At 48.9% G+C, this 26,504-nt stretch overlaps 10 protein-coding genes across 10 annotated transcripts; 5 read left to right on the top strand and 5 right to left on the bottom strand.

Annotated features, from left to right (window-relative positions):
- Positions 1-2: 2 nt before the first annotated feature.
- On the top strand, positions 3-2,252 carry N7447_005812 (transient receptor potential ion channel family protein; the record flags this gene model as incomplete). The annotated part of the gene is made up of 1 exon (XM_057230074.1): positions 3-2,252. One exon carries the CDS (start codon positions 3-5, stop codon positions 2,250-2,252), a length of 2,250 nt encoding a protein of 749 aa, XP_057085164.1.
- A 1,007-nt stretch (positions 2,253-3,259) lies between these two features.
- Positions 3,260-4,086, bottom strand: N7447_005811 (putative U1 snRNP complex component Yhc1; the record flags this gene model as incomplete). Its single annotated transcript, XM_057230073.1, has 4 exons — positions 3,260-3,600; positions 3,675-3,758; positions 3,819-3,941; positions 4,020-4,086. 4 exons carry the CDS (start codon positions 4,084-4,086, stop codon positions 3,260-3,262), a joined length of 615 nt encoding a protein of 204 aa, XP_057085163.1.
- A 1,109-nt stretch (positions 4,087-5,195) lies between these two features.
- N7447_005810 (uncharacterized protein) lies at positions 5,196-6,089 on the bottom strand (the record flags this gene model as incomplete). The annotated part of the gene is made up of 1 exon (XM_057230072.1): positions 5,196-6,089. The coding sequence occupies one exon, from the start codon at positions 6,087-6,089 to the stop codon at positions 5,196-5,198; it is 894 nt and encodes a 297-aa protein (XP_057085162.1).
- Positions 6,090-6,988: 899 nt separating this feature from the next.
- N7447_005809 (uncharacterized protein) lies at positions 6,989-14,258 on the top strand (the record flags this gene model as incomplete). Its single annotated transcript, XM_057230071.1, has 6 exons — positions 6,989-8,459; positions 8,525-9,958; positions 10,011-10,347; positions 10,401-12,046; positions 12,093-12,860; positions 12,928-14,258. 6 exons carry the CDS (start codon positions 6,989-6,991, stop codon positions 14,256-14,258), a joined length of 6,987 nt encoding a protein of 2,328 aa, XP_057085161.1.
- Positions 14,259-14,542: 284 nt separating this feature from the next.
- Positions 14,543-15,334, top strand: N7447_005808 (uncharacterized protein; the record flags this gene model as incomplete). Its single annotated transcript, XM_057230070.1, has 1 exon — positions 14,543-15,334. One exon carries the CDS (start codon positions 14,543-14,545, stop codon positions 15,332-15,334), a length of 792 nt encoding a protein of 263 aa, XP_057085160.1.
- A 2,219-nt stretch (positions 15,335-17,553) lies between these two features.
- Positions 17,554-18,039, top strand: N7447_005807 (DUF3602 domain-containing protein; the record flags this gene model as incomplete). Its single annotated transcript, XM_057230069.1, has 1 exon — positions 17,554-18,039. One exon carries the CDS (start codon positions 17,554-17,556, stop codon positions 18,037-18,039), a length of 486 nt encoding a protein of 161 aa, XP_057085159.1.
- A 1,582-nt stretch (positions 18,040-19,621) lies between these two features.
- On the bottom strand, positions 19,622-20,888 carry N7447_005806 (actin-related protein ArpA; the record flags this gene model as incomplete). The annotated part of the gene is made up of 3 exons (XM_057230068.1): positions 19,622-19,684; positions 19,739-20,053; positions 20,121-20,888. The coding sequence occupies 3 exons, from the start codon at positions 20,886-20,888 to the stop codon at positions 19,622-19,624; spliced, it is 1,146 nt and encodes a 381-aa protein (XP_057085158.1).
- Positions 20,889-21,482: 594 nt separating this feature from the next.
- On the bottom strand, positions 21,483-22,149 carry alg13 (N-acetylglucosaminyldiphosphodolichol N-acetylglucosaminyltransferase catalytic subunit ALG13; the record flags this gene model as incomplete). Its single annotated transcript, XM_057230067.1, has 3 exons — positions 21,483-21,600; positions 21,653-21,791; positions 21,855-22,149. The coding sequence occupies 3 exons, from the start codon at positions 22,147-22,149 to the stop codon at positions 21,483-21,485; spliced, it is 552 nt and encodes a 183-aa protein (XP_057085157.1).
- Positions 22,150-22,427: 278 nt separating this feature from the next.
- Positions 22,428-23,641, top strand: N7447_005804 (mitochondrial 37S ribosomal protein mS35; the record flags this gene model as incomplete). The annotated part of the gene is made up of 2 exons (XM_057230066.1): positions 22,428-22,989; positions 23,046-23,641. 2 exons carry the CDS (start codon positions 22,428-22,430, stop codon positions 23,639-23,641), a joined length of 1,158 nt encoding a protein of 385 aa, XP_057085156.1.
- Positions 23,642-24,514: 873 nt separating this feature from the next.
- On the bottom strand, positions 24,515-26,218 carry N7447_005803 (uncharacterized protein; the record flags this gene model as incomplete). Its single annotated transcript, XM_057230065.1, has 3 exons — positions 24,515-25,602; positions 25,660-25,729; positions 25,787-26,218. 3 exons carry the CDS (start codon positions 26,216-26,218, stop codon positions 24,515-24,517), a joined length of 1,590 nt encoding a protein of 529 aa, XP_057085155.1.
- Between the last annotated feature and the right edge of the window lie 286 nt (positions 26,219-26,504).

Genomic DNA, 26,504 nt, shown 5'->3' with positions numbered 1-26,504 from the left:
ACATGCGGTTAATATCGCTTCTCACATGCTTCGTTGCCTTTCTGGCGCCGCTAGCCGCCGCCGTTCAGCTCCTTGAATCCAATGCACTCAGCGTTTGCATGGAAAGTAGCAACTTCACAGCAACATATTTCAGTGTCACCTTCTACCCGGCAAACAACTCTCTTGTGGTCGGCTTCGATGGCGTCTCATACATCGAGGGTAAGGTTGTTGCGGAGATGACACTTACCGCGTATGGATTCGAGGCATACAAGAAAACGCTTAATCCTTGTAAGATTGAGGGCTTCGGCATGTGCCCCATGGCCGCTGGACCCATGGATTTGGGACCGCTTTCCCTCGATTTGCCAGCGGACACTTCGAGTAACGTTCCTGGTATTGCCTATACTGTGCCTGATCTTGACGCAAATGTGCGGATTGTCATCAAGACAGCCGATACTCTTGAAAAGATTGCTTGTGTTGAGGCCTCGCTTTCCAACGGCAAGACCGTTAATCAAGCTGGAGTCTCGTGGACAACCGCCGTCATCTCCGGCCTAGGCCTCGCTGCATCCGCCATTACCTCCGGACTAGGTCATTCCAATACTGCGGCTCACGTCGCAGCGAATGCGCTCTCTCTTTTCGGTTTCATGCAGTCGCAAGCAATTATTGGCATGACTTCCGTTCATATGCCCCCAATCGTGGAAGCTTGGACCCAGAACTTCCAATGGAGCATGGGTATCATCCGCGTGGGATTCATCCAGAAGATTGCTACCTGGTATCAGCGGGCAACCGGTGGAACTCCCTCGACAATTCTGTCACAGCTTGGTGATACTTCTGTGGAAGTCCTCAAGCGCCGCAAGCGTGACTTCGCTGACCCAGCAATGGACCTCTTGAAAAGAGCCACAAAACCAATGATAATTAAACGGGCAACTGGTATGGTCAAGAGATCCGAGAACGGCCAGAAACTTCTTGTCATTCGAGGAATTGACCGTGTTGGATTCCGTGCGAATATGGAGGAGACCAACATTTTCCTTACTGGCCTGATTTTCTTTGCAGTCTTCACCTGCATTGTCGTCATCATCGTTGCAGCCTTTAAGGGTATTACTGAGCTACTTGTCAAACATGGCAAAATGAAGAGCGACCGGTTCCAGGACTTCCGCAATGGTTGGAAGATCGTTCTGCGTGGTATCTTGTTCCGACTGACTCTTATTGGTTTCCCCCAAATGTCTGTTCTTTGCCTTTGGGAGTTCACCCAGCGTGACTCGGCGGCCGAGGTCGTTTTGGCAGCGGTTATGCTCCTTTCTATGCTCGTCTCGCTTGGATGGGCCTCTCAGAAGGTCATTCGGTTGGCAAAGCGTTCAGTCATCATGCACAAGAACCCCGCATACATCCTTTACTCTGATCCTTCGTGTCTAAACAAGTGGGGATTCTTGTATGTGCAGTACCGAGCAACATCATACTACTTCGTCGTTCCATTCCTTGTCTACACCCTGATCAAGGGCATGTTCATCGGTCTGAGCCAGCCTGCACCGATCGTCCAGGCGGTCTCCTTGGTGATCCTTGAGCTAGCTATGCTGGTCGGAGTCTGCATTCTCCGTCCTTGGATGGATAAGAAGACTAACATCTTCAACATCTCTATTGCTGTGATCAATTTCCTCAACTCTATCTTCGTGCTCGTTTTCTCAGACGTGTTCGACCCCCCTGGATTGATGATCGGTGTCATGGGTGTCATCTTCTTCGTTTACAATTGTATCTTTGCTTTTGTCCTTTTGATTCTGGTTCTGATCGCCTCGGTCTACGCCGTGGTGTCCAAGAACCCCGATACTCGTTACCAGCCTATGCGCGACGATCGTGGCTCGTTCATCAAGTCCCAAACCCAGCTGACCACTGAATTGGATGCCCTGGGTGCTACAGCACGCGGTGATATGAAGCCTGGGCAATATAATAACAACAATAACCCATTCGACGATGATACCGCTTCTATCTCCAGTGGAAATGGCGCTACCGTCGGCCGCCAAATGGAATCAACCTACCCACCGCACTCTGCCACCCAAGCGCCTCGGTCCCCCGTTGACCCATCTGTGCCACTGTTCCCCAGTAATACGCCAGGTCATCACAATGTTTCCCCCGGATACGACCAATTCGGTCGGTCCCCTTCACCTGCCGGAAGGAGCTATGATAACAACGCTCCTGTTGGCCAATCTGCTTTGTCAGCGGCAACCTATCGAACCCAGAACAGTACCAGTCCGTGGCAACGGGGCGCTGGCTATGACCATTAAAAAAGGCCGGTGGACTCTGATTTTGTTGCTTCTGAGATGAAGATATGTGATTTTGTTTTAGCGCGGGATACCGAATGGTCTATGATTTTGCCAATCGCCATTCCTCTGGGTTCGGGGTTCTTTTATTTTTTTTTGCTTCTGCAGTCTGCAGCATCCTCGTCGGCTTCAGATAAACTTCTTTTCTTAATTCACTCCGTTTCCCAATGGTGTGACCTTTTTTGTCATCTATCTCTTCCTTTTTACTTCTCGCTTCGTCTTTTCTCTTTTTCCCTCCCTGGTCTAAATCCTTCGACGTGTATTTCCCTTGTTTTTATTTCTGCTCGGCGTTCTTTGATGCATTCTGGATATGGTGATCGGCCTTGGGTTTCGCTTTTCTTCCGTTGACTTTGCAGTATACCTGCTGCTGATACAATATATTTCCAATTTCTCCGGGTTTCAAGCATTCACCTATATACCAGTATTCAAACCGATAGCCCCAGGTTATGCATGGAAAAGTCGTTTTCACAAACCCTCTTCCCACGTTCTTTCTACCGTCTACCTACCTATTAAAACTGAGAAGATATCTTCGGACATCTAAACAGAGTATATCAGAAGACCACTTAAAAGACATCACAAGGACGCATAAGCGGCCAACTATTCTTGTCCTAGTATAAATATTAATGCAATATCTACACCTATTGACGCGGATGTTGATGTTTTCTTTTGCTCCCTTGGTCTACGGTATACGTCTCCAACTCCTAGGGCCTTGAGTCTCTCGTAAAGAATTCAATTTCGTGAACTGACAACAGCCATAGCTGTCGAGACCAGAACTATAAGAGACCATCTTGTACGAAACATAACGTACGAAAAGACAGGCATAAAAAAAAGAAACCGCTATTTTACACTAACAGTAAAGAGCAAAAAGAACCATGAGAGATGTCACGCCGACGGCACCACACATCCCCACAGAAAAAAAAATAAAGGTATCAGAAACAAACCATTTACGAACCCCAAGATCGTCATCATGATCACCACTGTTGATCCATCCTACCAGAATTCCCACCTCCGGGGGGAGGAGGGTACCCTTCCAAGCCACGGGGGCCAGTAGGAATGGGCGACGGACCACCAGGTCCCATACCAGGCTGACTCGTGCCGGGCTGACCTGCGCCGGGCTGACCATGCATAGGCATAGGCGGGAAGCCCGCAGCGCCTGGCGGGGGGATAGGGAAGTTAGGGAAGCCACCTGGGGGCGGGATCGGCAGGTTTGCGCCCTGGGGCATGTTGGGGAGGGGAGGGGGGAAGCCGCCTGTTGGTGGGGTTCCGGCGTTAGGGAATGGCGGTGGGAAGGGAAGGCCGTGGGCTCCTGGGGCTGGGTGGAACGGATATGTGTTAGCTTGGTATTGTCCTTGTGGTGAGGTGGAATTGGGATTGGGTAGGACATACGAGGTAGCATGCCTGGGGCGCCGGGGGCGCCTGGTGGAGGGATGCCGAATGGGGGAGGGGGCATGCCTGGCATGCCTGGGTGTCCTGGACGTGTTAGCTTTGGGTTTGAGCTGGCCTTGGGGGGGTATGGGTGGAGAGTCGTACCCGGGAATCCGAAGGGGGGCGGGAAAGCGCCGGGGGGCATCATGTTGGGGGCTTGTTGGCCCTCTGCGGCGTAGGAGGAGGTGATGGAGTCGATGACGGACTGCGCCTTTTCTTGGCCAATCTCTGTAACAGGTTCATGTGGTTAGTTATCATTTAGCCATTGGGTTTGGCGTGGCTTGCTGCGCCATCGGTTAGACGTACGTTGGTAGTAGTCCACCACGTTTCTCAGGTGGTTTCGGCCGGAGTTATGCGCCTTGCGCACGCTCATCGAGTCGTGCGTCAGGTAGACATCACAGTAGTCGCCTATAGGTTGAAGTGAGGGGTTAGCAATCTAGCAATCTGTCGACTGATATGGGCTCAAGAGGCCGAAGTCGATTTCAAAGGACATAGCATCGTGTCGCATTGTGCCCCGGGATAGGCTATGACACGGCTTGATCTGGCTAGACCTGGATTTGGGGCAAAACCTACAAAAGAGTGCACGGAGTGTTAGCTTTTAGTTTCAAAGATATAGGCCAGGGAAACTTATATTTGGGCATCTTGCCGGTTTCTGCAGCAAGTACCTTGCTGTCGTCGCGCGAAAGAGGAAAATTCCCTTCCGGGATTGGTTTCGTTCAGGAGGCGGGGATCTTGGCTAGCAATGATTTTTCTGATTTGCAATTTCGTGGTTTCGGCTGAAGCTCGGAAGTGAAGCCTTGGTGACGCAGATAAGAGAGAAATTGAAGTAGCAAGACCGGCAAGTCGTTTCGGAGCTCGATGGCGAGAGTTGAACGGGCGGTCGGTGGTGGCAGAATAGTGTCTTATCGCATCGGCGCTCTATAACAAAGACAGCGCCTCTCTTGCCAAGAGGATGAATTCTTGTGGTTGAAATAGTGATTCTAGCTTGCTTGTATAATTTGTGCCGCCAATTCCACACTAACGCCAGAAATCGAGGCAGGCACTTATTTCACCCAAAAGCATACGATATCCATCCACTCATTACTCCATGCAAGAGTAGTTGGCTGCCCACGTTTGCGGCCTCTATCTTCGACGACGTAAGACTTCAACAATTGACTTATCTGGATCAAGATGATAGGTTACATTGGGATGTTGTATGAAGAGAAGACTTTAGTATCTTTTTAGATGTCTTTCTTTCATATATATTTTTTATTATAGTTGAATGAATGATAGAGGTACGCTGGGGATGATAGTATAATGACAATAATAATAGTACGGAGTAGACAAACGGGGATTATCAGTCTACGACAATGTACAAAAAGCAGTGAAAAGCATAAACCGTACAGAGGGCTTTCTCTCCATATAACCTGGGATGGGAAAGTGAATAGCATTGAACTTGTCTCGTATGAATAGGAGCTTGAACCACTGTTCTCATGAGCCGATTTACATATCCCACTTGCTTGAGACAGCCGGGGACAAGACGCCTTTGACAACTCCACCTTGCCTTCTCAGATTCAACACCTGCTCGCCCTCTTCACGATCAATCTCAAGTTTTCCATCATCTGCGCTCCGAGCGAATGCCACGATCATTTGGAGTAAGCTGGCAAATTTGGTTAAAGCTGGTTGCTGGATCTCCTCCCACTGCTTTACATTATCTCGCACGTCCTGAACCTGGATATCCTTGAACCGACCAGCTGTGTGGTGGGCGAGAACGAAGTTGGGAGTCTGCGAAATCCACAACCGGGGCAATTCTTCCTCGAGAGTATTGTGACTCTTTTTGTGGTGAGATCGAGTCTTCAGGTCAAAGATTGCACACTGTGGGATACGTCGGCCTTGCCTTGCGATCTCAAGCTGCTTCGGTGCGGTTTTTGTAGTCATCGAGGGAGCATGTGTAATTCTTAGTTCTTCCATGGACAAAGCTTCCCCTAAGACGATGTTATCCTTCGGGGAAACAGGATCTTGCTTAGTTTCCTCGGTATCGAGAACCAGGCCAGGCAAAAACCCATCTGCCTCAAAACGTATCAAGCACTGCATACCAGCAAACTCATACTTCATCACACGTTGGTGGGACTCGGATCCGCCCACGCTTGCACTCCACATAGTGTATGCTTCCGGGAAAGTATGCCCATACCCATGGATATCGGGAATAATTTCGGTGGGTGAGTTTTCCCTTCTGATAAAGAAAACCGTATTGCCAAGTACTTCAACAAGTATCCTGAAGGGCTTATCATGCCCAAGTGCAAAGCGTAGTAGACTGCCCATTGTACTGTTGCATGCAATGATGTCCACACTAGCCATGGGGAACTCAGGCTTGTCCGTCAGTATTGCTTGTACCATTGGCTCCAGAGGGTAAGTGGGATAATGCGCAGCATTTCGATCGCGATAATATCCACCCTTGTCTTGTGGAAGCATGGGAGGATTGGATCCGGACAGAGGTGTCCACTTTGGTGGTTCACCTGGTAGACACATGTTAGTCAACATCAACATATATGGACAGTGTCTTCTTCTCATGAAGCATCTCTTACCTGGAATGATTATCTTCTTCTCTTCCCAACCAAGCCAGTTGTAAGATGTCAGATATTGACTGTTCGTGATTCGAGAATTGGTATTATATTGATCTGCGGAAGTGTCGATTTCATTGTGGTGGATTGTGACGATAATATCTCCTAGCGGAGGTGCTGATGAACTGATCTGGGGCCTGCGTCCATCTCGTCCTCTCCATCGTCCTCTTCCTCTCCCCCGTGAAAACATAGTGTAGACTCGTGTGGTCAGAAAGCAGCACTAACAAAGGTTGACAAGCAATGTAGCAAAAAGGCAGAAGGAAAATTAGAGAGACTCCTGGGTAAGATCTTGAGTGCATTTTCGTTTACTACCACTAAAACATGTGGAAAGTCCACCAGAAAGACTCTTGAAAGGACTACATGTATTCCTGTGCCGCGCGCTTTATGTTGCAGATAGACCCCTGTCGCCACGTCACATATCTACCATGTTAGCCTACTCCTGCGCCTAATGTTGCGTTGGTTGGGCTTTACTGCGGATAACCATTAGGATACAAGGCAGACAGCACGATCAGCGTTGTGCATATTTGGTGTGACTGTGCTTTACTTTGTCAATGAGGCTGAAACCGTCTCTCTCTTGACTCAGGAATTTTTCTACACCCCTTCAATTTCAAAATTTCTCTGGCTTTTACCTTGATCTATGCTAAATCTATTGCAGTTCAAATATCATTTTCTATCATGTCTACAAACGTTCGATCGGAGCGACTGGCGAAGTATTTCGGAACCGTCGTCAATGGAAAGCAAAAAGTCCAGCATCTGAACGATTTCAAGCGATTTATTGAAGCAATCCTGGACCAGATTGATCCTAGTATTGTTGTTCAGCGAACTATCTCAAGCCAAAGCGCTCTAGATGCCTTGCGAAATGGATTGAGGTTCAACCTCACCCCGGTCTTCATCAACGGGTACACCGCAAAGTTGATTCAATACTTGAACCACCGTGAGGTCAAGCTCCTCTGTAATGGCCAATTTCTTGAGCAACTTCTTCTGATCATTTTGGAGCCTCGTACCCTCTGGGGCGCACTTTTGGAGGCGTTCCGTACTCGGAAACTGGAAGATCATGCGATCCAGGCTCTATGCTGGTTGATGATTGAGTTGCTTTCAGTGCCTCCCTCTTCTGGGGTGGATATTAGAGCTGATGCTCAAGCTGTTTTGGATGATGGATCGCTTTTCTCTTCACCTTCGGTTGACATACGAAACTTCGGCCACAAGATCAGATATTGCCTGGAGATGAAATCACCTGCAACCGCCCCCCAGAACTCCGAAATCACTGCAGGTGGCCGGCATGATAATGATTTTGCCGATTTCCGCTTAACGGCAATCTTTCCTACCGCCGATGAGATGGGATGTACGGAGAAACCGTTTTATCGCCGTGCTGAAGACATCGCGCAGTTGTCCAGTGGCCAGCGTATTGCGGGCCACGTTGACAATCAGTTTCGTCTTTTACGAGAGGATATGCTCTCGGAGCTTCGCGATGACTTTCAAATTGCAAAAGGCACGAAGAGGGGCCGACGGTCGGCTTTCCACCTAAAGGATATCTCTCTCGCTCACGTCCGCTGCACTTCTGGAACCTCAAACCATCTCCGACCATGTACCATTGGTGTTACTGCCAAGTATGGCCTTGAAAGACTCAAGAATCTCTCAGCAGATGCTCGCAAAGCTTTCTTGAAGAGCACGCCTCAGTTTGTCAAGCATCGTGCCTTTGGTTGCTTGATCAGAGGCACAGAAATTGTCGCTTTTGCTACAATCGAAAGAGACATCGATGAACTGGTCTCCAACCCCCCAGTTGTTATGCTACGTATCACAGGCGAAGAGGCGCTCAAAAAGTCTCTTCTTTATTTAAAACTCTACCATGACGTGGAGTTCTTGCTTGTTGACACAGCAATGTTTGCCTACGAGCCAATTTTGAAATGTTTGCAGGAGAGAATAGAGCTACCTCTCACAGAGGAGCTGTTCCTTTACGAAAGAGACCAACCTGTGAAGGATTCAAGTCTAGCTCCTTGGAATGTGGTCAACAAGTTGAAGGGAGAATATGGACATAATATCCAGAGCACCCTTCAAACTTCAATGCCAGTGACACTGGACGCTTCACAGCTGGATTCTCTGTTGGCCGGATTGACACAGAGAGTGAGTCTTATTCAAGGACCGCCAGGTATGATCATGCGAATTCTCTCGATTCTATTACCAAGGATTTTGAACTGACAGTATGGGCTCTAGGTACTGGCAAGTCATTCATCGGTGCCCTTCTCGCAAAAGCCCTGCATGATAATACTCAAGACAAAATCCTGGTTATGTGCTACACGAATCATGCCTTGGACCAGTTTCTGGAAGACCTGTTAGACATTGGTATTGATCCCTCTGCCATTGTAAGACTGGGGTCCAAGTCAACAACACGCACCGAGCCGCTTGGATTGTTTAAGCAGCATTCATCCTACAGGAGGGACCCCACCACTTGGAACACCATCCATGCCCTTGAAGCGGATGGAAATGAGCAGAAAGACACCTTGAATAGCTCTTTCCAAAATTACAAGAACCTCGCAGCTAATGCTGCATCCATCTTGGACTATTTGGAGTTTGAAGAACCAGAGTACTTTGCAGCTCTGACCGTACCAGAGGACAAAAACGGCATGACTATGGTCACCAAGCGTGGAAAGACAATCAAAAGAGACTACCTCTATGAACGATGGGTCAGAAATGAAAGCCCAGGAGTGTGTTCTGATCTTCTACCTGCTCATTGTCGCGACATCTGGGCGTTGGACCAGAAAATACGGGAGGAGAAAGCGATTTCTTGGAAGAGAGCTCTGATCAGTGAACAGGCGGAGTCTTTGAGCATCAACATAACATTGTTTGACAAATGCCAAAGCCAATTGAGCGCAACCCTAGGGGAGAAAAATCGCGAAATTTTAAAGTCAAAGCGAATCATCGGCTGCACCACTACAGCAGCAGCAATGTATTCTGAGAACATTCGACATGCTTCGCCTGGCATCGTGCTTCTCGAAGAAGCGGGCGAGATCCTTGAGTCCCATGTGCTCACCGCAATGACACCGGATACCAAGCATTTGATCTTGATAGGAGATCATCAGCAGCTACGACCAAAGATCAATAGCTACAGCTTGAGTACAGAGAAAGGGGATGGCTATGACCTGAACGTCTCCCTTTTCGAAAGACTCATTCATGCTGGGTATCCACATACGACACTGATGAAGCAGCATAGGATGTGTCCCGAGATCTCAAGTCTTGTACGCAATCTCACCTACCCTGGGCTGGAAGACGACCGAAAGACTAAGAACCGCCCTCAACCACGAGGGCTGTGCGACAGAGTGATATTTTTCCATCATCAAAATCCCGAAGATATTTTTGTGGAAGTATCTGACCTACGTGATGAGAACTCGAAGGGAAGTAAGAGGAATGCGTTTGAGGCAGAGATTGTTCTCAAGATTGTGAAGTATCTCGGACAGCAGGGGTATGGAACAGACAAACTGGTCGTGTTGACTCCGTATTTGGGCCAGCTGAGTCTACTAAGGCAGACTCTAAGCAAACAGAACGATCCAGTTCTAAACGACCTCGACTCTTACGACCTTGTCAAAGCAGGGCTCCTATCGCAGGCTGGTGCTTCTCACTCTAAGCGTCCCATCAAGCTATCTACAGTTGGTAAGTAGAGAGAAAGAAATAGGCGGAAGGAAGAGTCTAACCTGAGAGATAGACAATTTCCAAGGAGAAGAGAGTGAAATTGTTATAGCTTCACTCACTCGCAGCAACAAAACTGGAGACATAGGGTTCATGGCAGCCCCCGAGCGCCTCAACGTCCTTCTTTCCCGGGCCCGAAATGTCCTCATTCTGGTGGGAAACTCGGAAACATTTGTCTCTAGTCGAAAAGGCCAAAGGCACTGGAAGCCATTCATTGACCAACTGAAGTCAGAGGGGCATCTATACGATGGACTGCCCGTTCAATGCGAGCAACATCCCCAGACAAATGCCATCCTCCGAACAGTGGAGGACTTCAATAGAGAATGCCCGGATGGGGGATGCTCTGCACCCTGGTCAGTTCACGAGAAAGTTTGGTGATGCCTTCATGCTGACTCGTTCCCAATAGCGGCGTGAAACTGAGTTGCGGAGTACACGAGTGCCCTTCAAAATGCCACCAGATTGCGGACCATTCAAAAATGAAGTGCACAAAGATCGTGGAATGGAAGTGTCCCCGAGGTCATTGTCTATCTCTGTCATGTTCCCAGACTAAGCGTTCGTGTCGTTTCTGCATTTTAGAAGACCAGGTCAAAGAGCGCAAGCGCAAACGTGATCTCGAGTTGGAGACTGAACGGCAAAGAAAGCAGAATGAGTACGCACGGCAGCTTGCAGAGGCTCAGGAGGAGGCTGCGCACCTCAAGCGTGAGAGACGTGATAAATTCGATGATGCGGAACGTGCAAGGGTTCTTGAACAATACCGTCAGGAAATTGAAGATTTGAAGAATCCTCCTCGACCGGCAGCTCCTCGACGGAGGTTGAGCTCTGGGACAATTGCGAGCACACCCTCAACCACCACAAAAGCAAGCACGGATTCGAGCGGTACAATCACTCAAAGTCCTAGTGTTGAGTCGACAAGCCGACAGGTAATGCCGGCGCAGAAGATATCGGCCGCCAAAAGAGACTGGGAGTATCAAAAGCAGTTCTTCAACGCCCAAAGCCAGGAAATTGACAAGTTAATCGACATGATCGGACTTACATCAGTGAAAACAAAATTTTTGTCTACCAAAGCGAAAGTCGATGTCGCCATCAGACAAAACATCGATTTGAGCCGCGATCGATTCGGATCTGTATTGCTTGGGAATCCTGGTACCGGAAAGACAACCGTTGCCCGTCTCTATGCAAAGTTCCTATCGTCCATGGGGATAATTCCCGGCGACAAATTCATCGAGACAACGGGGTCCAGGCTCGCGAATGATGGTATTTCCGGATGTCAAAAAATAATTGAAACCTTGCTGAAAGATGGCGGCGGTGCTATATTTATCGATGAAGCGTATCAACTCGTCGGCAGCAGTTTAGGCGGTACCCAGGTTCTGGATTTCCTCTTGGCTGAGGTTGAAAAGCTCACTGGAAAAGTGGTCTTCATTCTTGCAGGATATCAACGACCGATGGAGAACTTCTTCGCGCACAATCAAGGACTTCCGAGTCGTTTCCCTCATGAGCTTAAGTTTGAAGATTTTGATGACACTGAGCTGATGCAGATTTTGGTGGGGTGCATCGAAAAGACATACAGAAAGCAAATGAAAGTCGAGGATAACCTCGGAGGACTTTACTGTCGCATTGTAGCTCGTCGAATTGGGAGAGAGCGTGGTCGTGAGGGCTTTGCTAATGCAAGAGCTGTTGAGAATGCCATGTCCAAGATCTCTGAGCGTCAAGCTGCACGGCTCAGCCTGGAAAGACGACAGGGTGGCAGCAATGTTAATGATTTCTTTCTGAGCAAGGAAGACATGATCGGGCCAGATCCATCACAGGCTTTGAAAACATCCAATGCGTGGCAAAAGCTGCAGACCATGATTGGTTTGGACTCTGTGAAGAAGACCGTGGAGGCCATTTTAGACACCATGCGATACAACTACCACCGTGAGCTAGATGAGAAGCCCCTGGTTGAGTACAGTCTCAACAAAGTTTTCTTGGGAAATCCCGGAACGGGGAAAACATCAATCGCAAAGATCTACGGTCAGATACTTGTGGATATCGGGTTCTTGTCTAATGGCGAAGGTATGCGGGGCTCTCTCCTGGCTGTAGAATTTACTAACGACCACAGTGGTGGTAAAGAACCCGTCAGACTTTGTAGGCAGCGTGATTGGAGAGTCCGAAAAGAATACCAAGGGGATACTCGCATCTACTTTGGGAAAGGTTCTAGTCATCGACGAGGCCTACGGATTGTTCGCTGGAGGCACCTCGGATGGAGCAGGTCCCAGGAGTGACCAATACAGAACTGCCGTGATAGACACCATTGTGGCAGAAGTACAAAGCACACCTGGTGACGATAGGTGTGTCTTGCTTCTGGGTTACAAGGACCTTATGGAAGAGATGTTTCAGAAAGTCAACCCTGGCCTCAGCCGGCGCTTCCCAATTGACCAGGCATTTGTCTTCGAAGACTTCACTTCGAGTGAACTGGATGCGATTCTGAATCTGAAGCTCAAAGAGCAAGGATTCGGCATAACTGATCGTGGCCGCTGCGTGGTATTGGAGATGCTCGAGCGTTCTCGGAATCGACCACATTTTGGCAATGCAGGCGAGATTGATAACCTCCTCAACACCGCCAAGATGCGGTATCAAAAGCGCTTGTCTTCCATCAAGCGCCCTGGCTCTGTTCCAGATTCTATTCTTGATGCTCCTGACTTCGATGAAGACTTTGATCGCGCAGATAAAAATGAGAGTGTTGCGAAGATGTTTGAAGGCGTCATAGGATGTGAAGATATCGTTGCCAAACTGGAAGGCTATCGGAAATTGGTTCAGAGCCTCAGACGACTGGACTTGGATCCTCGCACACAATTGCCATTTAACTTTGTTTTCCGCGGTCCTCCAGGTATGTAAACCTCTGTTCACGGTCTTTTTTCCCGTCGAAACATTGCTGACATATAAATTCCCCCTAGGCACTGGAAAGACAAGCACGGCCAGAAAGATGGGTCAGGTCTACTACGACATGGGCTTGCTAGCTTCGAGTGAAGTAGTGGAAACCTCAGCAACGGACCTAGTGGGTCAATACATCGGCCAGACAGGCCCGAAAACCCAACAAGTCTTAGAACGTTGCCTTGGAAAGGTATTGTTCATTGACGAAGCCTATCGGCTCGCCGAGGGACATTTCGCCAAAGAGGCCATGGACGAGATCGTGGATGGCATTACCAAACCCAGGTTTGCCCAAAAGCTGATCATCATTCTAGCCGGTTATGATGCGGACATCAACCGTCTCATGTCAGTAAATTCGGGGCTCACTAGTCGTTTCCCAGAGTCTCTTCAATTCGACCCACTGTCCTCGGCAGATTGTGTTAAGTTAATGTGCGAGCTCTTGTTGAAAGAAAAACGAGATCTCTTGAGCAAATCACAAGCTCAATTCGACTTGGTCTGCTTGGAGAGTCCAGACTTTGAGTTTATGAAGGGGATGTCGGAGCGCCTTGATAGACTTTCAGAAACTTCTGGTTGGGCAAACGCACGAGACGTTGGAACGCTCACGAAGACAATTTTTGGCAAAACGCTTCAGTCATCCAGTGGAAAGAGGCTGACGCTGAGCAAAGATTCGGTGCTTGAAGCCCTCGACTCAATGCTCAATGAGCGATCCAGCCGGGAAGTCTACTCGCAAAACCCCGCCTCAACTACAATCAAACCAAGAGAGCGAACAGACATGGCGATCCGTACTCAACCTTTGAGCAAACCTGTTACCAAACTGGACAATCAAGGCTCAGTCAGCGAGAACGTGGTCTCTAGCAAGGAGACAGCCACGACGGAGCCCGAACCAGCCAATTCCACTTCCACCACGGAACGAGATGCCGGCGTCACAGACGAAGTGTGGTATCAACTAGAAAAGGACAAAGCTCTGGCAGAAGCCAAAGAGAAAGAGTATCTGCGCTTGAAAGAGGAAGAGGAAGAACAGAAGAAGGAGATATTGAAATTGAAAGCAGAGGAGGAAAAGGCAGCACGGGAGCTCGAAGAGGCAAAAAAGAAAGCAGATGAAGATGCCAAAAGACGACACGAACAAGCCCGACTGCAGCATGAATTGGAGCGCAGGAGACAGGAAGCAATTTTCGAAACACTCCGCAAACAACAAAAAGCTTTAGCTGAAGCACGTCGTAAGGAACAGGCTAATCAGACCAAGCTGCGGAGCATGGGACTCTGTGTTGCTGGTTTTCAATGGATTAAACAAAGCGGTGGATATCGATGTGCCGGAGGTTTCCATTGGGTGTCGGATGCTGAACTCGGAAATTCCTGAGATTGGGATATTGGATTAAGAATATTAGAAAGTCATAGCATCTGATAGCCGAGATAGATCACTTCTCAATGTTCATGTAGTGATTGCGTGCACTTCTTTCTGATAGGCAACGCCCATAATCACTATGCATTTCTCATTTTAAGTATATCTTTAATGAGGCTCCCTAGATCAGATGAATCTTAAGAAAGTGCACCTACAACAGATCTATCGTGACAAACGTTTACACCTATCGCCCAACCTACCTTCCTCATCTATCCCATGCGACTCAATCTACACAAGTCGACATGGCGACCGCCACACCCACAGCAGAAATCGACAAGCTCACAGCGGGCGTCAAGATCCTCATGACCGGAACCGAGATCCTGATCTTTCTCAACGACGGCGACCTCGTGGCAAGCCCAATCAACCCAACACCAAAAACCCCACGCATCTCCATGCGACTCAACAAACTCCCAGACCACCTCTCCACCCGAACCTTCGTCTTTGAAGACCCCAAAGCTCTCGAAGAATACTTCAATTCCAAACCCACCCCAACAGCAACTCATCTCCGCCTCGTCCCCATGCATCGATTCATAGACACTCCATTCCCGAGTGTGAGCTTCGGACTGACAAACTCATGGACACGTCAGTCACTCAATCAGCCATCCGAGGTAGGCAAATTCTACACAGCCATGCCATTCCCCTACCCAAGTCTTGAATTCGTTTCCATCGATCACGTCACATATCCCGAGGGACAGGAGTTCATTACGCTCATTACGGATTGGAGGGCTGCTTGTCGGGCTGTTCCGAGGGGACACAAGGTTCAGGAGATCACATTTGATTTGAATGGGTCGAAGAAGCTCAATTCGAGCTATGTCTCCCGGGTGGTGCAGCTGGTAAGCACTGTTTTTGCTGTCAAGGCGGGTGGTCCATTTCACAGTCGACTTTGTGAGGACGAGGCATATCTGTTCAAAGATCGTGTGGTGAGGGCTTTGGCTTGGAATGGGGGTTCTGGACCAAAGAATGGGATTTATCGTCGATTTGACATCCCGTGTGTTTTAGCTGGGAAGGGTGATCGGCTTGGTTGCGAAGGTTGAGGCTCAACAAGGCTGGGATTGGTACTTGGCTTTTCGCTGGTCATGTGTTTCCCAAAGATATGTAGTGTGACCGAGTTAATAATCCAATGTTTCACGAATCCCAAACAAGCATTTTAGAGACTATCAAGCTTCAGAAGTCTTGTTTTTCTGCGTGTTCCGTGTTTCAGACCTACAAGGTCGACATCAAACCACCAGGTATTCCAAGGTTAACAAGACACCTGACCAAGGTCCTCAATCTCATTTTCCAACCTCAATACCTAGCTGACCCTGCGGGATACAGTTCCGGGAACCGGGTCACATCGAGCAGGTCAGGTCTGGCAAGATGTAATTACTCCATAATAATAGTAAGGGCCTGGGGAGTGCTTCCGGGTGCGAATCCCGGTGCTGACATCCGAACTTACATACCCGAGGACGAAGCTGGAAAGCAGGCGCTGGAACTGTACGGTAGAATCCAACGAACTGTGATACATTCTATGACCTGCAGCCCCGGCTCTCCCGGTCCCCGGGTCTCGACCTTGGAGATGAAAATCATGTGTCATGGAGTTGCGCTATTATCTAACGGGGCGCGGGGGATATTGGAAAAATGCTACCCCTCGGTTGATTTAATCCCGCAAGTTGATGTGTTTAATATGGAGATATAATGTTAGTCTTTCAAGTCAGGTGGATCCAATTGCGAGAGGATAGTATGCAATATATCTAGATGAACACGTATTTCGACACGTGAGGTTATAACGGGAATTCCTTATTAAACGAGGTATCAGCCAGCTGTTCCAACATAGGAAAGGTGGGAAAAGGTCAGGCTCAGGTCCCAAAAAGTTGGGGAAGAGAAAATCTGGGGAAATTGGAAACGCACAGACACCGAAGACAACCGATGATTTGTGACTATTCGCCGCTCGGATGTCTTGGCCACTCAGAGCACATGAGACCTGCAAATTTTCATTTTCCTTTTTTTTTTTTTTTTTCAACGTCATTCACGTCTGGGGAAACGGCCTTTTGCCCTATACCCGGTCTCCTCGGTTCTGAGAGCCAAGCTCAAGGGGGTTACTGAATATTAATGTCCAACCTTGGATACCCATTCTCGGCATTCTGGGCATTGCCAATTACTCCATACGGTGAGTGAATTACATATTTACTGCAAACTATGTTATACTAGCCGATGCCCTAGACTTGATCTACAGGGGGCGCTAAGGAAGAATTATCCCGCAAATTTCGGTGCGATGGAGTCATTGTACATAACGATCAGCGCTTCGGTGTATAGCCGTATTTTATGATCTGATATTGATCGGCCCGGTATACTCACAGTATGTAGTATAACTATAGAGTTGCATGATAGCTACACAGGTCTAACATAGGTATCACTTTGACATCCACGGGGTGTTTCCCAGGAGAACCTATGCCGAAAGGTGAAAATTGTGTCGCACAACGTGGTGCTCTCTGGAAATAGAAAGTGGACACGGGCCGGCAAATGATGCAATTGTTGGAGCAGTAAAATACCATTTCTCTTGGTTTTCTGTAACATCGTGAGTATTCAACGGTATGAGTATATTTTCTTCAGCCCCGTATCCTTAATGCCTCATATAACACCTGACATGTAAACCTGACGTGAGAATGCGGTGTGTGCTCACAAGGGATAATAACGTGAGCTCTTGTAAAGAACAGCTCAACATTCGGTGATCAAGAAATGAGATTTTCGCATTTCCTGGGGGTAATGGAAATGCCCATTGGTTCCAAAGGAGGTTTCTATTACGTTTTGCCACCATTGGTGGAGCAGTCTCGGTCAGATGACTTTGGTCGCCCAGCGAACAATCCAGTTAAAGCGGCCAGAGTCAGGCCATCTGGGGGAATCTCAGACCCAATCATCATCCTCCAGCAAGTCACAGGGGCGTTTTAAGGCCACATGCAGGGGCTGACTGAGCACTGAAAACAGAAATAGCCATGGCCATTACACTCCGATGACGATGGGGGGGAAAAAGGAAAAACATAAAAATGAAAATTCAAAAATGAAAAATGAAAAAATCCCAAAGAGAATTCCCCACAGCACCTTGTGACTGGATGTCGTGCCTGGATCTGGAAATGACTCCAAAAAGGTCCCAGGGACTATATAATATGAAATGCCCCCGCTGTTTAGAGATCCATAACGCAAATTCTGCACTGGATGGAGTTTTTATAGTCACAGCTTAGACTGTTTATACCTCTATACTTCAGATCAACACATAAACATGCCTTCAAATTACCGCGTCGTCGAGCCGCACCCTTCAGTCCCACATGCCGGTCGTCCAGCCGTCTACACTGGCCGAGGAGGATGCGGAAATATCGTCAACTTGAAGAATACCAAGACCACCGACTCGCGCAGCGCAACCGGTCCTGCCTCTCTCGCCCGTCTCGACTCCCGCACCCAGACAACCTTCATCTCCGGCCGTGGCGGTGCAGGCAACGTCCACAGCAGCACCGAACGTGCCATCTTCAGCTTCGACGAAGAACTCGAACGTGATCTCCGCCAGGCTGCCCCCGTCTACCACGTCGGACGTGGTGGTGCCGGCAACACCATGTACCGTGACGACTGCAGCAGTTCCAGCCTGAGTCGCAAATTCTCTGCTGCCAGTACGGCGACGAATTCCAGCTCTGGATCCGTGGCGGATCGGGCCCGTGATATGGCACGTCGTGGTCTCGAGAAAGGTTGGGGAAAGCTCAAGGGAACTGCCTAGATGCACATCCCTTCTTCAACAACACATCTTGTCCCTGACAACATCAACATCAACGACATAACGACCAAAAAAGTTTTTTTTCTCTCTCGCCTTTCTCTTGACCTTTTTTTTTAATATGGGAAATCTACCGCGTCCAGATCGGAACATCGAGGACAATACACGTTGATCGTCTTCCCAGACCCTCTTACTACCCATGTTTCTTTCTGTCTGCGAAATACCCCGAATTCATCATTCATACCTTCCCAAGGACCCTCTTTCATTGAGACATCTTCACTCAAACATGGATCGTTGTTTCATCATGTTCTTTGTGGTTATTTGTGCCACGAGCCAAACCACTCTACATCAACACGCCGCCAGGTTCTGGAAACCAGGGTTCTAGTTTCAACATACCCAAGATCACGCCATTGAACAACAATTGTCTGGCATCATTCTCGGAGTCCTGTTTCTTGTTTTCCTGTTTCCTTTTTTTTTTTTTTTACAATGTGTCCCACTGTGTTTCTTCTGTCTTTCAACATATTCCCCCTATATTGCGCCAGATCTACTAGGTTCTTCCTAGTAGATAATGAATTGCATGCTTGGGTCTTCCCGGGCTGGACTACATTCTAAAATATTTCTCATTGTATCATTGTAGACGTAAATTCCGTATAAGACGTGCTTGGGGGTGGAACCCATGTCGAATCTAGACTTGGGCATGTCGCATCGAGTTGTAGCGTTGTAGCCGCGGATAGCCGCTTACAAGGATATTTTGTTGGGATGGCCATGGCTGTAAGCCTGTTGGTAAACTTGTTTATTCTTTGTCTATGGTCTGGATTCTATTGTCTTGGTTGTAATTTTCCTGTTTGTCTTGGCTCGTCCATGGATGTTCTTGATCTGGATTGCTATTCTATATATGTATTCTTTGAGGATTTTGGTCCACCGCCATTTGATAGTCCCTACATACCTATATCCATGGATTTATTCTCTTTGCTTTGTATCTATATTAAAGCGTTACCAGAAATAGGATTTCGTTTTAAAAAAAGAAATTGCCTCCCGTACCAGATGAAGCCTAGCCATCTGCGTTTGGGTACCCATGACTAGCCGAGTCATAATGGGAGGCGAATTTGAATAAGCAAACATCTTTTCATAATTATTGCCCCGCCAGTGGTAGAATGCAGAATAGCGAATATTATTACTATACATCCAAGTAGATTGCATATAGCCGTCTATTGGAGTAGTCAAGTTACGCATGGAAAATATAGTATGCAGGCTAATATGTCCGAGTAAAATTATGTCCAGACTAGAACAATCCCCAAGACGCAAAAGAGACTGTATTTGCAATAAAGTCAAAGCCAATGCTAAGATGAGCTGGATAGGAATGGGGTATCAAGAGTCGGGGATGCGACTCGGATTTGTGTTGGTCGATCACTTGGTATGCGCCAATTGCGTGATGATCGATCCAGATTGACAAGATCTGTTTCTTGTGTTTTCTAGGGATTGGAGATGGTGTCTTGGGGATCTTGGGAGACAGAGGAGGTGATCAGTCCCAGAGTGGCTCGCTAGAAGGACACCATGATATCAAAGACTTTCGTCATAGGCGAGTCCTTTATGCGAATCGCTTGTGGATCACCTCGGGATCCTCGTGCCATTCGTCTGCGCTTACCCACATCTAGAGAGTGTTAGTTACATGTGATTCATTGGCACAACGGAGAAATTTGCATACCTTTCTAAACGTGCTCAGCCCGGCAAGAATGCTACCACCAATCCACGTGGTGTATTTGCGCTCAGCAGGCGCAGAAATGCGGATCTTCATGTCCTCGACTGCTAGTTTTTTGATCTCACGCATCAACCGATCAGGGAAGTTCTTGCACAGTGTGGAACCTCCGGAAAGCACAATATTGAGGTATAGCGATTTTCGCAGGTCAAGATCTGTGCGAGTGATGGCGTCCTGCACGATCTGGTGCACACCGGGATACTCGAGGCCGATGAGCTCGGGATCGAAGAGGATTTCAGGCGCACGGTAACGTTCTTGGCCGATCTTGAGAGGTAGATTCATTAGCATTATTGCAATCCCAGGACGAATGATATTTCAAGACAGTGCATACCTTGATCTTGTGACCGTCTGGAAGAACGTAGTCCATTGCCTTAGCATCAGATTTGTGGTAGCTGTTCATCCACTCCTTCTCTTCCCGCTTCGGATCTAGCGATACGTAGCAGACCTTCTCCTTGATCATCCGCACCACCTCCTTCTCAGCGCTAGTGTGTAGCACATGTCCAGCCTTCCGTAGCAGCAACTGCATCTGTTCCGTAACATCGCGACCAGCAACATCGATTCTCCGAATACTGTTAGGAATAGCGAAACCCTCAAAGACAGGCACTGCATGGGAGACACCATCACCGGAATCCAAGACCACACCGGTAGTCCGACCAGACGCATAGAGCGACAACACAGCCTGAATCGACATGTATAAGGCCGGCACATTGAAAGCCTCGAACATGAGTTGGGCTGCGATATCACGGTTGGCGCGCGGGTTCAGCGGTGGCTCCGTGAGTAGGACGGGGTGTTCTTCGGGGAGTGTCTTGAGTTCATTTTCATAGACGTAGTGCCAAATCGATTCCATGTCTTCCCAATTCGTGACAATGCCGTGTTCCAGTGGATACCTGATCTTCAATAGTCCGCGGAGTTCTTGTGCGCGGGACCCGATGAACGAGTCCCCTTCGAGACCACCGGCCATCACCCGTGGGTGCTTGGGACGGCCGACAAACGACGGGAAATAACATGATGGAATCTCCTCTCCGGCGAAGCCTGCTCGGATTGTGCCACTGCCATTGTCGATGACAATTGGCACGTTGTGAAGAGTTGCCTCAGCCATTGCGGGGACTGTGGTGTGGATGGGAGGTGAGGTCGGGCTAGGACAAGCGCGGGTATAGACGGCCTCTCGGCCTAGAATAGGCGACTCGGAGGATCAACGGAGCGGAAGTGGATTGAAGGTGCATATAACGTTTGGATGGTTGGGCGTGGATGTTCGTGTCACTGATTCAGGAGTGGACGCGAAGCCGCAAATCCGCAAATCGGGAATTGTCAACAAGGAGCTTGGGCCACTTTTAGTTCACGCCTGGTAAATGGGACTTGCATCGAATTGACGTTTATTATATTATCACAATGTTTCTGACTGGTTCATGATATAACAAGAAACATAGGCCAATTATTTGTGCTAGAAGCTAATTGGGTGTGGTTCAGATAGGCTTAGGAAGTAATTGGTTCTCTTCATAGTCTATCAGATGAGACTTCTACATCTACTCAATAGACCAAGCAGACCAAACTCGGACCAATTGCTTGATCGTTGCCCATTTAAATTTCATGCAATGTCATAATTCGTGATAAAAGGAATCTCCCAAGCCGATTGTTCAGTCAACAAAAGCGATTGGCGGAAATCGGTCTTCATAGGTCACCAGAGGGGGTTCCTTTAGTCCAAAAAGCTCAACTCGTCAGACATACTTTCTGCAAGAGCTGTATTTCCAGATCTCATGGATAATACCTCAGCTTTCTGAGTCTCTGCTCTGCTAATTGCATCGCCCACATCCCTGATCAGAAGTTAGCCAGACTGGCCGGGTAGACAGAGGATAGGTTATTTACTTGACCGAACTACTAATCACGTAGTTCCCTTCCTCGAGCTCATCCGCTAGTTCTTGCTGGTGATTATCGGCAAGGTCTGGATTGGGAACTACAATCAAGGGCACACCTAGGCGAAGTCCTGCAAGAACAGTCCCACTTCCTGTGAGATGGTAAGTGGATCAGGCTCCATATAGTTGATACGCGAAATAGTGAGGTATCATACCGGCGTGACAGATTATCAAGCCGCGCTCCTGACCAAGAGCCTCTCTTTCCACGGTCATCATCATTTGGGCATCGATGCTCGGCTGGAAGTCGAATCCTCCGAGGGTGATACCGTGGTGGGGCTGGTCACTGTCGATGAAGTTTTGGAATATTTGCTGGCCATCTTTACCATACTGAATGAGGAGGTGGGTATAGTGACGTTTGGCTAAAGTCTCGAGAAATTGTGAACTAAGTACTTGTTCAAGTAGTTTGTGAAAGGAAGCCGTGGCCCCGACAGTCACAAAGCATAGCTTCATTGTGGAGACGTTGTTGAGGTGGATGGGCAGGGGAATCAACCTTGCAAGCTTCTCTCGCAATCAGTTATCATCCTCACATAAGGATTTTATAAAAAGATGCATTATCGAGATGAGGGAATAGTCCAAAGATCCAGATGCCATCATATACCATGGTGTCACGTGTGGGTGAGCCAAACTAGTCTGAATTTGGAATAGCGCACGGCGGTGAACCTCGCAAAAGTGGAAGCGGAAAACATCGTGGTCGAGATCCTGTCCCTACCCACGCTATACCCTCAACAATGGCTTCAGCAGCTCGGTTATTGACTCGCCCAGCTGGGCGTATGGTCCGGAGGGGCCTCATGGCCCCCTCTGCCCGGTACTTCTCCGCCTCGCCGCTGAATCGCGTCCAGGATGACCCCGTGATTCCTCCTCCGCCAAAGGAACTCAGAGCGGAAGATTTCCCCCCAATGCCCGAGTACTCAGTCGATCTCCTGACCACGGAGCAGCGATCAATGTACGATCTGATGTCTCCCGAGGAGCGCGCGGCATTCGACGAAGAGAACACCCGTATGGTAGCCGAATTCAACGACCCCCAGAAGCGCGCCGCGGCATTCGAAGAACTCGAGAGAAGCATGATGCAAATTGATAAGGAGGAGGATCTCCGATTCGAAGAAATTCGCCCTCGCAGGGCTGGTTTCTGGGCCGAGGACGAGCCTGACGAGTTGGTCAACATACTCGAGGATGGAGACGAGGAAATCAATGATGACGAAATCACGTCCATGGCACACGCAGAGATGGAATTGCACCGTGAAATGAGAGAATATGCCCGTCTCACAGCATGGGACATGCCAATGCTGAGCAGTAAGATCAATTGCTCATCGAGACTACATTTCCCATCCACTAACGTTGAACTGTAGAGCTCGCTCAACCATTCACCCTGCCTCCCCCTACCCACATCCTCCGCTTCCGCTACACTACCTACATGGGCGAACAGCACCCGGCCGAGCCCAAGGTCGTTGTGGAGCTTGCATCCCAAGATCTGACTCCCAAGTACCTCACCGAAGCCCAGCGCCAAACATTCCTCAAGCTGGCTGGTGTGCGATACAACCCGCAGACCGATGTCATCCGCATGTCGAGCGATAAGTTCGGCTCACGTGCCCAGAACAAGCGCTACCTGACAGATGTCGTTAACTCGATGATCAAGGAGGCCAAGGAAGGTGACTCCTTCGCCGATATTCCCCTCGACCTCCGCCACCACAAGTACAAGACCAGACTTCAATTCCCCGAACACTGGAACATGACCGAGGCCCGTCGGAGTCAGTTGGCCGCGCGGCGCAAGGAGCGTCTATCTGCCGAGGAGACGCGAGCTGCTCTTGTGGACGGTAATACGGTTGTCTCGGATGCTATCAAGTCTCTGCCCTCACTCAACCCTGCTCTCCAGGCCAAGGCTACCGAAGAGCGGGAACGGGTTGCTGTCAAGGTTGGTGCGCGGAAAAAGGTGGCTCGCCGGTAATTGATGTTCGTCAACTGTATATTGGGTGTGTTTGAGAAGCTGTTGTCAGACATTTGCGAGGCGCGGGCGCATATTTTAGGATTTTTGGCATCTTTTCTTTCGAATGTACTATAGTCATTTTATTCCATGCATTGGCGGCTCGCTGTTACTCCATTCCATCTCGTAGTGTGCCTATGGCTTACGAGTATACTATTTTCTACGGAGCTTTATTTCAATGCTCACAAGTACGTAGATACCACTAAATATTTGGAAAGCACTAGGAAATAAACAACGCATTTATTTGTGATATCTGCCAAGCAAATGATGTAGTACACAGAACCAACTTGTGGACTGCGACCCCGGAGTCATCAGCTGACTTCGTCTGATCTGTACTCGAACCAACAACGACATCCTATCCATAACAGATGAGACAATCCCTTGCTGCAGTTCTAGAAACGAAAAAAATCACAAAGGAAAATCACAAAGGAAAATAACAACTCCATATGGGCACATATTGTTCCATATCGTCAACGCATATCAACGATATCAACATCCCAATCCCGAGCAAAACACCGAAAAAAAGCACAAAAAGCACAAAAAAACAAAGCACCTTGAAATAAAAAAAAATCCCATCAACAACTACCTCCCATCTCTCACCCATGTATTGCCATCTTGCATGTCTGGACCATCTTTCGTGCTTGGAGTATAGTATGTGGTATCATATGGCATATTTATCTGGTAGGTTGGCATCGAAAGGAAGTCATGTCGATGCACCAGATCTCATAAATGCACGAAAGAAAGATGGAAATGATCAGCGAGTGGTATCATGTAGGGAATCCATGAATACCACTCCAGGCCAGACACGCCTGAGTGAAAGGTCTCGAAACGACCCAACTAGTTGCTGTGGGGGGTGTTGGAGTAAGGTCCAAACAACTGCGCAAAGTTCTCAGTTGGCGGTGAAGTACGCTTTAGAATGGGACCTCCAATGGGGCCCCAAGTGACACGAGTTTCGGCCGAGTTGAGAGGGATGTTGTCAGCGATATGAAGATCTCCAAGGTGAGGAGACGAAGGTCCATAGCTGATCTGGACGGTGCTCTGAGAGTTGTTCGAAACTGACTGCTTGCGAGCAGACATTTCAGCCTGAGTGAATGCGCCGAAGGACGAATCGTAGCTCATGGCGGGGAGCATGGCACCGCCATCGGAAGAAGTGACTGAGCTGTGCGGGTAAAGGTGAAAAGGCTGATGGTGACGGGGCCCAACCGGCTTGTTCGAAGTAGAAGTATTTTCAAAGACACCTTCGTTACATTCGGTCAGCTCATTGACTGGCCAGTAGGCATTCCGGTTGCGGGATTTACCGTCATCCAACAAAGATTGATGGGCAGCCATGGGAGTGCCAATATGACCGGTAGTCGAGGCAGTCATCGGAACAGTGACCAGAACAGCGGCTGGGGTGGTTGGGGTGCAAACTTTGTTACCACCAAATCCATGAGCTTCATAATCAAATGCGGGTCGGGGAGATCCCATGCCGGGGGAACACTCGCCGCTGCGCTCACCATCATGCTCGCCGCTGATGCTTGGACGAACATAGCCCGTGTTGCGGTTACGGCCACCGCGGTGGGTGCCTTTCCAGTTGTTGCCATGGCGGCCGCCACGATGCTGGTGGTGATTGCCAAAACCGCTGAGGTTTCCACGGTTGGCTGGTCCACGGGGAGGAGATTTGTTGAACTGAGATAGAGACTTGTTAACCTTTGGGTTCGCATTGATGGTAGAGACCTTGCTAGCGCAGCTCTCGGTGATTGAGTCAGGCGATGGCAGGGCGCGCATGGGTGGCTGATCAGCAATTGTGAGCTGAGGGCGCGCCTGGCTTGGATGCAAAAGACTCGCAACGTTGTACTTCTCGCGGTACCAGCGGGGAATGTCGCGCAGGCCAAGTTTTTCAATCATGCTCAAGTCGACGGGCATTTCATGCTTGTAAAGGCATCCTATGTGACACAGTGTCAGCAAGACCTCATAGGGTCTCGGGCATCCAGTTGGCTTACCTTGCTGCAAGTAGTCGCATTCACCGTGACGGATCCAATACGAACAATACTCCTTCTTGGTGCTTGAGGCCTGTGTGGAAAGAGTTAATATCATGAGCCATAATACGCTAGGAGCACTCAGCCATACATGCTTATTGCCCATCTGAGGGTTCTTGGCATAGAAGGTTGGCGCAATTGGGGACAGTCCACCGGCAGGAGTGCCATCGCCGGTAAGGCCGTGGCGGTCAATTCCCTGAAACAGGATAGCCTGAGCAGAAACCCGCATGGGATCAGGAACGTTGTTATTGGTGATAATTTGCAGCAAAAGGCTGTGCATATCACGATGAGGCCACTTCCCAGCCTCACCTTCAGAGGATTGGGTGACCCCATCAACACACCAAGGCTCAGAACGTTGGGTAGCCAGGCCACAGCTGGTCATACCCTGAGTCTCTCCAGCATTGAGGGTGCGAGAGACACCACGGATGGTGACGTTGGTGGGCAACTCATCGATGGCTACCAGTGGGGTGAGGGTCCCATCAGGGCGGGTACAAAAGAATCCAGGGCGACCAGCAGTCGCCATATCGACAAAAGGTATATCTCAGTAAAGGTAAAAATGAGATAATGAAGATAGGATTGTGCAATAAGAATGCTCTGTGTGATGAAGAAAGGTTGTGGGTGGGAGGGGGAGAGGGAAAGAAGACGCTTGTGGGAGAAGAGGGTTATGGGATAGGTGACAAGGTGACAAGCAACAGAAGAGGAAGGCATGTGACAGGTGACAGCCCTGGAGACAAACGACAATCGAATTGGGAGGAAGAGAAAATGTGACCATAAACTGAAGTCTTGGGAAACACAATCTCATATATTAG

This window comes from Penicillium robsamsonii, assembly GCF_028829455.1.
Source record: "Penicillium robsamsonii strain IBT 29466 chromosome Unknown utg000003l_segment0_segment0, whole genome shotgun sequence".
NCBI classification, from domain to species: domain Eukaryota; kingdom Fungi; phylum Ascomycota; class Eurotiomycetes; order Eurotiales; family Aspergillaceae; genus Penicillium; species Penicillium robsamsonii.
This window is presented reverse-complemented; position numbering and strand designations above follow the sequence as displayed.